At 42.2% G+C, this 13,811-nt stretch overlaps 1 protein-coding gene and 1 non-coding gene across 3 annotated transcripts in view; both read left to right on the forward strand.

The window, feature by feature from the left end:
• The first annotated feature begins 6,197 nt into the window (after positions 1-6,197).
• LOC116153773 (U6 spliceosomal RNA) lies at positions 6,198-6,304 on the forward strand. The gene has a single exon (XR_004137651.1). It is a non-coding gene; the product is annotated as a U6 spliceosomal RNA (small nuclear RNA).
• Positions 6,305-10,206: 3,902 nt separating this feature from the next.
• The window catches only part of TSHR (thyroid stimulating hormone receptor), a 125,429-nt gene continuing 121,824 nt past the window's right edge, over positions 10,207-13,811 (forward strand). For both annotated transcript variants that reach the window (XM_010976397.3, XM_031454137.2), the window contains exon 1: positions 10,207-10,467. In XM_010976397.3, coding sequence (XP_010974699.1) covers positions 10,265-10,467 — 203 coding nt within the window. In that variant the 5' untranslated portion in view covers positions 10,207-10,264. The remainder of the gene's footprint in view (positions 10,468-13,811) is intronic.

Here is a 13,811-nt window from a genome sequence, read left to right on the forward strand (position 1 = left end):
TCCCACCACACAATACCTTGATAAAAGCAGATGTGGCAGATACTTTTTACATACAGCACCCATATGGCCCCTTTACTGGGCTCGATCTTACTCACAGCATTGGGCACCCGAAGCCTTGTTTGTATTATACAAAGCCCCTACCTCTCTGACCATGGCCAACTGGACAAGGGGTAGATACCGGAAACAATTGGGGCTAATCATGCTTTTTACAGTTGGGACATTTAATACTTTACCTGAAGAGTCTTGATATACAGGTAGAAGCTGAGCTGTCATAGTGAGGTGACCATCTTCATCTCTGTTCAAGGAGAAACTGCAGAGAGAGAAATATGTGAGGAAAGCAGCAGGGGTAAACTGTGCAGCCCCAGATGAAGTAAGCCTGAGAGAACAGAGCCTTGGTTCCTGACAACTTCCAGGTTCCTGGCTCCAATCCCACGTGTATGTTCATAAGTATTATTCCCACTTGTATATCCTGGACTTGTGTCCAGGATACACTAGAGGTGGCTGGAGGTGATTAAATACACATATTCTAGAGCCAGACCACTTGGGTTCAAATCTTAGCTATAATACCTAACAACTACGTGACCTTGAGCACATACTTAATTACTCTGTGCTTTCAGTTCTTCCTCTGCAAAATGTGGATGGTAAGAATAGTACCTAATGTGTAGGGTTGTTTGAGAATAAAATAAATTAATGTGTGTGAAGTATTTAGCCCCGTGCCTAGCCCATAGGAAGCATTTAATATAGGTTAGCTGGATACACACTATGATATCTTAAAATCTTAGTTCCATGAACATTGGGACCTTCTTTATTGTTTTGTTCTAGGTAGTTAGAACAAAGAGTATACCATGTTGCTTTGTGATGATTTCCCTTTGAAATCCAAAGAGCTTTGACTAAGATTACACTTGGGAATCCTAACGGTCCAGCCTGTGAGATCTGAGGTACTAACTTCACATCTAATTTTTTGAGCAGTTTCATCAAAAACACTTTTGAACCATGTCAAACATTAAACAACTAGACGGGTGAATCAATAAAGAGGTTCTGGGATGGGGCTAGTCTGAAATCATTGGCATGATCCTTATAACTTAACTCATGTAGAATGGATAAGCTTTGAGAAGGAAGACACCTATTGCATGACAAGCTGCAAGGTGGCAGACAGAAGAGTGCTATTTCAAATAGAAGCTGTGTTTCACCAACACCATGAAAACTCATATTACTGTGAAACAATAGCAGAAAACTGATTATTTCTATGTGACAGAAAAACATATTTGAAATACTAACCGAAAGTTTTTCCAAGTATTTTGTCTCCCTTGGCTCCCTCAGCTACCTGTCTCCATTTCATCCAGCTGAGCTCTGCTATGCTCATGGCTCAGAGAAGGGATGTGACCACAGGAAGTAGAAAAGGAGAGGAAGTGAAAGAAAAAAAGAAGAAGAAAAAGAAGTAGTCTCTTCATGATGTTTGAGCGTTAAGCATATAGATTCTCAAATTATACTGGCTACATAATTTGTGGGTCCCAGTGCAAAATGAAAATGTGGGGTCCTACTCAAAACTGATTGCAGATGTCAAAATGGTAAGAGCACAACATTAAAGTAAGATAACGGCTTTCTGAGTGGAGGGTTCTGTGCAATCACACAGATCACAAACCTTTGAAGCCAGTCCTCTTTTCAGAAAGGAGTTGTGGTATAAGCAAAGAAACAGGAAGAAAATATGAACCAGAGTAGTCCCCACTCAAAAAAAAGGTATTCTGCCCAGAAATGCGATAGAAAACAGAGAAGAGAGCCTTAGAATGGCAGGCTGGGGGCTGGAGGAAGACCTGACGGTGTTCGAAGAAAGCCCTCGTCCATAGAGCATCCAGCCTCCCTCAAGCAATGATTATTCATAGCCCGAACCTTGCTGACCAGCGCATTGGCATTAGGGGAGGATGTCCCTTCAAAGAGTCTGCATTCTGCCCAGTGATTTTCCAGCCCAAGTAATGACCATCTGTACCACTAGACTTGCTTGGTTTCATGTAGCCATAACAGATGGTCAAGATCCCTTGTAATATCACAGGACAATTATAAATCCTAAGAAGGAAGATGGAGCACCAAAATGGGGTGCTATGGGTAAAGTCAAAAGGAAATCCCCAATATCCTGATTTATTTGGACTGAATGGCACTAAATCAAAATTCTCTTTGAACCAAGACAGTGGTGAAAGCCACTCTCTTTATACCAGCATGAAATGATCATAAATGGTTGTTGCACCATTTCTGCACCAAGTTTTCAAGCTGATGCAAGTCTAAGAAGAGTTGAAATAAAAGAAAAGATATTGCAAATATGGTACTGCCCACTACCCCACTACTCAAAGAATCATCCTCAGCCATTCATTGTGTAGAACTGTTGATCCCGTAATAGTCTTTCCAGCCACACACTTCCTAATTATAGGTATTTGCCATTGTCGAGAACATCACAAATAAAAGACACAGCAATTTCTATGCATTTAGATAAAAAACAACTATTAATGTCCAAAACCAAAACTATAAGACACTTTTTGCAGCTAAATAATATAGCCTATGTGTCACTTTAATGGTCACGTTTTGAAAAAAGACAAAACACATAGAGGAATTCATTGCTAAATATCACTTTCTGATATTTGGACCATGCTAATGGTTCTCCCACAAAAAGGAAAATGTAATATTCTATAGCCGTTCTCATTTACCTGTTACATTTAAAAGGATTTTTTGGCGTGTATAATGGATCTGAGTGCAAACATTCTCTATTTAAACTGATTCATCTTATCATCTAATGTGTTTATTTGCCCCAGGTTTAAAGTTATGCTAAGGAAAGAAAATTGCCTTATTGATTATCATAGCAATTTGTTGAGCAGGACATAGAACATAGAAATTTGTTGATGGCTTGTTCCAATTTGCTAAATTGAAAGAGGTTGACAAGAAAATTTTGCCGACATTATGACTGCCACAAAGCCAATTTTTTGCTGTCTAAATCTTGATTAAAACGTTACAGATTTCAGCATATCACTTCTGTTTCCAGCAAAGATGAAGTAGCAGAGACCAGATTTATTGTACACAAGAATCAAACACAAATACAGGCAAAATATATGGAACAATGCTTTTCAAGACAGTAGATAGCAGACAAAGAAGGACAAAGAGACAGAGAACAAAAAAGGCAGGCCTTATGACTGCCACAACTTACTGGAGAGACTTTCCAGGCCATGGTGCAAGGAGAATGAACCAGGTAGAGCCCCACGGATGTTCTGAACTGAGGAGACAGAGCTGAGAGTCTGGGAAGACCAACGTAGCTGGAGTTTGCAGAACAAACCAGAATAACTCCAGAGAACTCCCTGGAGTGTTTAGCAGAGTATGAATCATCACATTTACGTGAAGAAACTGAGGCTGGAAAAAAAAACACCTAACAAGACTGGAGGGGAAAAAGTACTTGTAGCTCATGGGACCAGGAATAGTGACTATTCTCACCAGCCAGACTGAAACACCTCATAATTCATGGAGCATTAGGTAGAGTCTTGCCTCAGGGGTGGGGAATAATTAGCACCACATTAAATGCTACTCTGGTCCCATCTAAGAAACTTTGAAAGCAAGATCCAAAAATATCAAACTATTCGCAAGTAATTTAATCATATGTGACAACAAATCTCAAGTTTATACAAAATCAAACAATTCAGCACCAAAAGGGGTAAAATTCACATCAGCCATCCAAAGTTATCACGCATACAATGGAGAATGAAAATGCAACCCATTTAAAGAAGAAAAATCAACTACTCTAAACTGACCCAGAAGTGAAAAAAGATGCTGGAATTGTTAAACAAGGACATTGCTGTGGGTTGAATTTTGTTCCCCAAAAAAGACATCTTGAAGTTCTAACACCTGGTACCTATGAATGTGACCTTATTTGGAAACAGAGTCTTTGCAGATACTCAAGGTAAATTGAGGTTATAGTGGATTAGGATGGACCCTAATCTAATGACTGGTGTCCTTATAGGAAGAGAGAAATTTAGACACAGAGACACACAGAGAGAATGACTTGTGATGACAAAAGAGAAATTGGAGTGATGCAAACCCAGGGATATTAAGGATTGCTGACAACCATCAGAAGCTGGAAGAGGCAATGAGATATCCTTCCCTAGAGGCTTCAGAGAGAGAACACTCCTGCCAACACCTTGATTTTGGACTTAGAGCCTCCAGAACTGAGTAAATTAATTTCTGTTATTTTAAGTCACCAAGTTTGTGGTCCTTTTGTTTCAGCAGTCCTACAAAACTAACACAGACATCAAAACAGTTGTGTTTTAAATGTTCAGAGAGTTACATAGAAGCAGGGAAAATATGAGAAGGCCCCACTTGAACTTTTAGATATGAAAACTTCACCTGAGATGAAAAATACACTAGTAAGATTAGTGGCAGATTAAGCATTTCAGAAAAAGAAAAAGAAAAAAAAAGAAAACTGAATTTGAAAACATAGCGAAAGAAACTGTCCAAAATGAAAAACAGAGAAAAAAAAAAGAAAAAAATTTATGGAAAAAGCACCAATGAGTTCTTTGTGAGACAATTTCAATCAGCCTAATATAAGTGTAATGATTGGAGTCTCCAAAGGAGTAGAGAGAGATAAAGGGATAGAAAAATTGTGTGAAGAAATAATGCCTGAAATTTTTTCAAAATATATCATGATCAAATGGGGTTTATCCCTGGAAGGCAAGATGGGTTTAACATTCAAAAATCAATGTTGTTAAAATGGCCATACTATGCAAAGCAATCTACAGATTTAATGTGATCTCTATCAAATTACCCAAGACATTTTTTATAGAACTAGAACAAATAATCCTAAAACTTACATGGAATCACAAAAGAGCTAGAATTGCCAAAGCAATACTGAAGAAAAAGAACAAGACTGGAGGAATAACCCTCCCAGACTTGAGACAATACTCCACAGCAACAGTAACCCAAACAGAGTGGTACTGGCACAAAAACAGACATATAGATCAAAGGAACAGAATAGAGAGTCCAGAAATAAACCCACACACTTAAGGTCAACTAATCTTTGACAAAGGAGGCAAGAATACACAACGGAGAAAAGACAGCCTCTTCAGCAAGTGATGTTGAGAAAGCTGGACAGCTGCATGTAAATCAGTGAAGTTAGAATACTCCCTCACACCATACACAAAAATAAACTCAGAATGGCTCAAGGACCTAAACAAAAGACAAGACACTATAAACCTCCCAGAAGAAAACATAGGCAAAACATTCTCTCAACACAAAACTTAGCAATGTTCTAGAGCAGCCTACCCAGGCAGTAGAAATAAAAGCAAAAATAAACAAATGGGAACTAATTAAATTTAAAAGCTTTTGCACAGCAAAGGAAACCTATAAACATAACAAAAAGACAACCTAGGGAATGGGAGAAAATATTTGCAAATGATGCGACTGACAAGAGCTTAACTTCTAGAATATATAAACAGCTCATAAAACTTAAGAAAAACAAACAAACAACTCAATACAAAAAAATGGGCAGAAAACCTAAAGAAGCATTTCTCCAATGAAGACATACAATTGGCCAATAGGCACATGATAAAATGGATGAACATTGCTAATTATCAGAGAAATGCAAATCAAAACTACAGTGAGATATCCCAACACAACAGTCAGAATGGCCATCATTCAAAAGTCCACAGACGATAAATGCTGGAGAAGGTATGGAGAACAGGGAACCCTCCTACACTGTTGGTGGGAATGGAGTTTGGTGAAGCAGCTATGAAAAACAGTATGGAGATTCCTTAAAAAGCTAAAAATAGATTTAACCATATAATCCAGCAATCCCACTCCTGGGTATATATATATATATATATCTGGAGGGAACTGTAATTTAAAAAGATACATGCACCCCTATGCATTCATAGCAGCACTATTTACCTTGGCCAAGACATGAAAACAAACTATATTTCCATTGACAGATGACTAGATAAAGAAGTTGTGGGATATACATATATATATATTATATATATATATATAGAATACTACTCAGCTATAAAAAAAGAATAAAATAATACCATTTGCAGCAATATGGATGGAACTGGAGATGTCATACTAAGGGAAGTAAGCCAGAAAGAAAGAATAATACCATATGATATCACTTATATGTGGAATCTAAACAAAAAAAAATGAAACAAATGAACTTATTCACAAAATAGAAGATTGTGCTCGCTTGGGTAGCACATATACTAAAATTGGAACTATACAGAGAAGATTAGCATGGCCCCTGCACAAGGATGACACGCAAATTCATGAAGCATTCCATATTTTTTTCAAGATTTGCAGATACTAACTAATATATATAAAATACATAAACAACAAGTTCATACTATATAGCACAGGGAACTATGTTCAATATCTTGTAGTACCCTATGATGAAAAAGAATATGAAAAGGAATATACGTATGTATATGTATGACTGAAACATCATGCTGTACACCAGAAACTGACACAACATTGTAAACTGACTATACTTCAATTTTTTTAAGAAATCCAGATACTGAACTGTTCCAACAACCTGATCTTTGAGATGGCCTTTTCTTAAAGTACATACAATAAAACTTTAAAAAAAATCAATCATTGTGATTCACTACATTAACAAACTAAAAAAAGAAACTGCTGACTCATCTCAATAGATGCAGAAAAAGCACTGACAAAAAACTGATGTCTATTCCTAATTAAAAACTCTCAATGCTCCCAGGATATGGAACTCACCTGGGCAGGCACCGCGGCTGGGCTTGGCACACAGGAACCATGCAAGAAGCCCTCATTGCAGAATACCCTTCGGTTCCACCTGTTGGTCAGAGCTGCCCCTGAGCATCTCAGAGCAGAACCTGACTAACAAGTGGCAGCTCCTGGGCAGGTCTGCGACCCAGGGCTTCACGGTGCGCCGCCTCTCTCCGCCTGTTCTTCCAGAGGCTTCCAGCATGGCGGCCTCTGGCAAGACAGGGCGCAGGGCCCGCGATAAGATTCACCACAAGGCCACCCACGACACCTCAGCCGCAACCAGCCACCGGACCAGGGCTACAACCAGCGACCAAACCAGCGCCACAGCCACTGGCCAGACCAGCGCATGCCCAGGTCCGGCTACCTGCGCGGCGGCCTTCCGTTCCAGGTGGGCGGACGGAGCGCACCGGCACTTACGCAAGGGCTGCGACGCCGGGCGAGGGGGCGCTAATGCACCCAACTCCCCGGCTGCAGTGCTGGGGTGCCTCACTGCGGAGATCTCAGAGCTGGCGGGAAACGCAGCCGGGGACAAGAAGAAGATGCAGATACCCCACCCCACGCCACCTCCCCCTACCAGCCCCAACTCCCGGCACCTGCAGCCGGCCATCCACAGCAATGAAGATTTCAACAAGCTTCTGGAAGACGTGATTATCTCCCAGGGAGGCGTCGTGCCCAACATCCAGCCCAAGCTGCTGACCAACAAGACCAGCACACCCAGCTGGCAGAAGGTATCCACCAGCGGCAAGAAGTCCTCCCAGACCTCCAAGGAGTACGGAGGGAACCTGCTCCCCACCACCAGCACCCAGTCCTCCCCTCCTCACCCCTCCCCCAACAAAGGCCCTTTAAACCCCTCACCAAAAGACCTTTCAGAATAAATGCATTATTTTTCCATGGGGCGGGGGGAGGGGAGCCTCTAAGCAAATGAGAAAAGGAAACTTTCTCAACCTAATACAAGGCATCTATGGAAACTATCGGTAACATCATATTTATTTCCTGATGAAAGAACAATTTCTCTCTTATGATTAGAAACAAGATGATGTCTGCCCTTATTCTTCCTACTGAAAATTATACTGGAGTTTCTAGTCTGTGCAATCAGATAAGAAAAAGAAATGCAAAGCACCCAGATTAGAGAGGAAGAAGTAAAACTGTTTTCAAACAACACAACTCATTTATGTAGGTAATCGAACAGAATCTACCAAACAGCTTTTAGAACTAACAAGTGAATTTAATGACATTGCAGCCCAGCTGTCAGATGACTTCAGCCCTAGCTCTCATTTTGTTTGCAACTTCACAGTAGACCTTGAGTCACAGCATCCAGTTAGGCCACTCCCAAATTGCCCCACAGAAAATATGAGATGATGAATGTTATTTTAAACCAATACATTTTGGGGCTATTGATTATGCTCCAACAAATAACTAATACAGGCATTGCAAACCTGTTCATTCATTTAACATTTACTATTTACTAACTCTGAGCTAGGCACTGTTCTTGGTGTTAGGGACACAGTGGCCAAAAAAAATCAGTAGAGTTCCTGATTTCATGGAGCTTACATCTTGATGGGCATGGGAGAGCAGCAAGAGGCAGGCAATAAATGAGTAAACTAATCAGCAATAATGACCAGTGATAAGTGCTTTGGTAAACTAATATGATGGAGGTGGGAATCATTCCTTTAGGCAGGATTTCCAGGGAAAACCTTTTGAGGAGGTGATGTTTAAACTAATACTTGAATGATGTGAAGATTTGGAGACAGATTGTTCCAGCCATAGAGTTCAGCAATAACAAAGGCCCAGACGTAGTACTAAACCCGCCTTGTTCCAGGTCCAGCAAAGTGATGGTGAGGGCCCAATCGTGAAATACAGGGATGAGCAAACTTGGCTTCTGGGTCAAATCCTGCCCAAAGCCTGTTTTGGTATAGCCTACAAGCTAAGAATGGCTTTGACACTTACTACGATTTATATAAAGTTGTATTTTAAAAAAAAGGAGGAGGAGATGTGATAAAGATTGTATGTAGCCCGAAAAGCCTAAAATATTTACCATATGGTTCTTTACAGAAAAAGTTTACCGGCTCCTATAGTAGGACTTTATTGGTCAGTCTAAAGAATGTATACATAATTTTATTTTTTAACTTTTTATTTCTTCTTTTTATTGTGGAATAGTATTCCATTATGGCTGTATCACTGTTTGTCTGGTTTTTTTATCCATTACCTAGTGGAAGGACATTTGAATTGTTTCCAGTTTGGGGAGATTATGAAAAAGCCACTACAAACATTGAAATACACATATTTTAAGTGTACAGTTCAGTGAATTTTGGTAAATGCATACATCCACGTATGGCCAGTCTACTTAAAATGTAGAACATGTTTATAACCCCTGTGAGTTCTCGCTTGTCTTTTCCCAATTTCCATCGCCATAGCTTTCCTCGTCCCAGAAGTTTATACAAATGAAATCATTATAGTATGTGAGTTGATACTCCCTTTACCGCCCAAGAATTGAAGGCTTTTAAGAGGGAAATTGGCACAGTCTGATTTCTATTTTAAATTATCTTTTTGGCTACTGTGTGAAGAATGCTGAGTAGACGATAGTGTGCCACTTTAGTATTCTTTTTCTTCCCATCTTCCGGGGGAGGAAATGGCTCGTTAAAATTCCTGGGCAGACCAGAATTTACAGGTCGGCGTCAACTCGGTATAGCCGGGCTGGATTCAGACTCCCATTCAAGGCACTCGAACTGTTTCTGCTTTCCCGGTTCCGCCCAGCAGGTGGCCCCAGAGCCCGGCTGCTGCCCTGCGCCTCCCAGTCGGCGCGCTGCCGCGGGAGCCCGGCGCTACCGGGGGAGCCCGACGCCGCCGGGCGACTCCTCGCGGCGATTCCGGCGCGTGTGGCGGCGCGCGCCCAGCGGTCTCGGTTTGCGCTGAAGTTGCGGAGCCGCAAGGATCCCCAAGAGTTGTAGCGCCTCGGCTTCGGGCGCACCTCGGGCCGGCGAGCCATGTGTGCCCGCCTCAGACCCTCAGCCGAGGCGACCTGGGCCAGGAGGAGCTGAAGTTGTGTAGGACCCGCGGCCGCCCCGGGACCATCGGTTCCGCTGGAACTTCTCTGGATAGAGGGTGCGTGCGGGCGCATCCCGTAGGCAGCGCTTTTAGGAGGCTGCCCGCGCGAAAAGGTGGCCCGTCGGGTTAAGAGACGAGGAAAGGAGAGGGCTTCCGAACTAGGCTTTGGGTTGAAGTAAGGGGAGGTTGGAAACCAAAGGGGACCGGTGTTGAGCGGCGGGGAACAGACGGAGCAGGCTGCGTGGCTTGGGGCAAGGAAAGCCAAGTTAGCAAACTTGTTTGGCTGAGGAGTTGCCTAGGGATACGCAGCACTTGACAACCTCTTCTTTCCTCTTCTCCAGCCTCCTCCCAGGTGCTGAGGTCACAACCCCATCCAGTCCTCCTTCCTCCCACCCTCTCTCTCTCCCTCAGCCTGGGGGAACCCGAGGCGCAGAGGCTGAGAATGAGGCGATAGTGGAGGATGGAGAGATACAGCCTTGGAGACCCGAGGAAAATGAGGCCGACGCCCCTGTTACAGCTGGCGCTGCTTCTTGCCCTGGCCAGGAGCCTGAGGGGGAAAGGGTGTCCGTCTCCGCCCTGCCGGTGCCGCCAGGAGGACGACTTCAGAGTCACCTGCAAGGATATCCACCGCATCCCCAGCTTACCGCCCAGCACGCAGACCCTGTGAGTACCTGGGAGAGGAGAGGGTGAGACCCAGCGGCCAAAGGCAGCTGGGAAAGGTGGATGGAAGTGCACACACAGAAAGAGCTTGAGAATAGGCCAAAGGGTGTGGGTGGGTGTGTGTGTGTGTGTGTCTATGAAGAATAAAAACTCCATCGACCAAACTTGGGATTACTGACACCCCAGTTATTTATAACACAGATGAAGTTAACAAAACTTTAGTACAAGATGAAAAGTGAGAATTGTTCTTTCTAAAGAGCTGCTCTTCTGCACTTTGCCTGCTCCCAGACCTGGCTGAATCTTATTATACTTCAGATGTAAATAATTAAGATTAATAGCAACTCAAGAATTGATCCTTTGGGTGATGAAAATTGCAAAAAAAAAAAGTGTTTCAAATTCTAGTCTTTCTAGATGGGAGAGGTCTCTTGATTCATCAAGTAGTTGACAAAATTTAATCAGGGCTCTCTTTAAAATACAATCGTCACTCGGTTTCCATGGGGAATTGGTCCCAGGCCCCCTGTGTATACCACAATCCAGGATGCTCTATGTAGTATTTGCATGTCACCTAAACACATCCTCCTGTGTGCTTTAGATCATCTCTAGATTATTTATAATACCTAATACAATGTAAATGTTATGTAAGTAATTCTAAATACACTGTAACTCTACATAAATCATTGTATATACGGTGTAAATGCTATGTAAATAGTTGCCAGTGTGGGGCAAATTTAAGTTATGCTTTTTGGATCCTTCCGGAATTCCTCACCCCCACCACCCCCCAGGAGTATTTTCAATCCAGGGTTGGCTGAATCGGCAGGTGTGAAACCTTTCCATACAGATGGTCGACTGTATACCCTTTATACTTTGTATGAAGCTAACTTTGTATGAAGTATCTGAGTTAATACTCAAATGTGAACCACCCACTGTTAAAGTGCATCCAAAAATCTCCTTGGGAGTAGGCATGGTAGAGGTAAAAGAGATGAAATTTCATAAAATGCATGTTTTATCTGTGTGTTAAGTGTTACCAAATTAGAAATTTGATGTTAAATAAGTTTTGTGTATATCTTTTCCTTAATAGACATTTAGATCAATGATAATTGAATGGATAATTATAAAAAGACCAAGGGAAGAAGGCTTTCTTGAGTGGTTAAAAATAGAACAGTAAGAAAGAATAGTAAAAACAATCTAGGTTGGTTAAGCCCAGTTAATGTGAGAAAGCACAGGTTATAAAGAAAATGTAGATAAATGGAAAGCAGTGGTGAAGTTGTATGTACGATTTCCTCAGAAATTTAGCTCATAGAAACAGTCAGCAGTAGGTTATGAGTGTTTCACCACAGGTGTGTATTTCTGTGCTGAGATACCTCAGTTTCTTCTCTCACCTGGATTAATTAATGCAGTGACCTCCAAACAGTGCTTCAATCTCCACGCTGACACCATGGAATAGAATATGTTCTCATCTTCTTGATTAAACCCCTACTTTGACTCCTCGTGGCTCCCATGATAAAACTGTTTTGTACAGCCTACCAGATCCTTTAAGACCTAGCCCAGTCTTTCAGTCTTCAGGGCTCCTTCTCTATCTGACTTTCCATTCCTAGTGAACAGAATTCCTGGCATTTTCCCCAAAGTTCTTTACTCCCACAACTGCCTTCCCTCCCACATTTTATTCCCTCTGCCTAAAGCAACTTCTCCCTTTTCTTCAACTGGCTAATGCCTACACCAAGGTCCAGATTAGGGGTCAACTTCTTCAGAAATCCTCTCCCGACCCATGATCCTTAGGCTGGGTGAGCTATCTTCCCCCACAGCATTCTGTGTGTGAACCCTATCCTAGCCCTTACATACAGCTTTTCTGTAACTTGTTACTTCTCTGAGTGCCTACCCAAGCAGGACAGTTAGCTTCTCTAACACAGGGACCCTATCATTCAACCCTGGAACTACTTTGGTGCTAAAAAAAAAAAAAAAAAAGAGGGAAGGAAGGAAGGAAAGGAAGAAAGAAAGAAAGAAAGAAGCTCGTTAAGTGAATGAATGAACAAACAAATATACTGGTCTCAGATTGTCCCCTGTGTGATGGGGAGAAAGAAGGCCAGAAACATGACGACCTCAAAGACTTCAATAAAGGCAGCAGAATTTCAAGAGCCATCAAAGAGAAATGTGGCTCTGACAGTGGAAGAGACGTTAGGGTCATCCTGTGTATAATTCCGCCAAGCAATGAGGGAGAAGGGAAATGTTGGAGAAAAAGCAATGGAACAGGAGTCAGGAAACACGTTCTCTTCATCCCTCTCTCAGGAACTGTGAAATGAGGTGAGATGATTTATTTGGGAGGACCCAAGTTTCCTTTAGGGTAAAAGGAGGGGTTCCATTAAGGTACTTTATGATGCCAGTGATGCAGTGAGACGAGTCTGAGGGAATCCACTGAATCACAAGGGTAAGAACTGAATTAAGACAGCAGTAGGAGGAACCTGACCTTGAAAACAGTGCAGGGTGGGATGAGGGAGGGCAGGACGAGGGGCTGTTCCGAAGAATGAGAGGAAGAGAAAAGTCGATGAAAGGTGTAGGTAAAAGGGTACGCTAATTTCAGCAATGACCACAGCCATGTGCAGAAGTAGCACAATGATTTTCAGATCTTTGGGGGGCAGTAGAACTCTTTGGTGAGAGGAGAGCTTTTGAGAGCAGTCAGTATGTAAAGCTAACGATCATGCTGTGTTTGTGCCTGTTCTCAGTACTTTACACCAACTCGTCCATCGAATCCTCACAGAATCCAACTGAGCAGATGATTTTATTACTCTCCTTGTATAGACGAGAGAACAGGCACAACAGAAATGAAGCAATTTGCTCACTGTCACACAGCTCATAAGTGGTGGTGCCGGGTTGTGAAATACCACAGAGCTGCACCCTGAAACCCCTGCTCTCAGACGAAAGTGGGTCTCCCCCGGCCAGCTTTTGCACAGTATGGCCATGAGCCTTTGGAGAAAGAAGTCTGAAAGCTCGTGATGTCCAGTAAGCCACAGATAACTTTGGGGGCTGTTGGCCTGAGAAATATGCAAGAACTCAGAAAATAGAAGGTTAGGAGGAAAAGAAAACAGAGAGACAAAGAAGGAGGGAAAGAAGAAAGAGAGGATGTGAGGGAAGGAGGAAAAGAAAGACTATAGCTAAGTTATATCATAGAAGGCGTTCTCTGCTGGAACAAATCAGATCTTTGTCATTAAAAACCTGTTCTGCGTGGTAACCCTCTTTTCCAAATATAGATGCTGTTTAACCACTGCCTAACCATTTTTCAAATTATTATGGTGCTGAGAGCAATTTTTCCTAGCCCTTCTCTTTTATCCACTAGCGTGATGCTGAAAAGTAAA

Source organism: Camelus dromedarius, chromosome 5, assembly GCF_036321535.1.
Source record: "Camelus dromedarius isolate mCamDro1 chromosome 5, mCamDro1.pat, whole genome shotgun sequence".
Classification (NCBI taxonomy): domain Eukaryota; kingdom Metazoa; phylum Chordata; class Mammalia; order Artiodactyla; family Camelidae; genus Camelus; species Camelus dromedarius.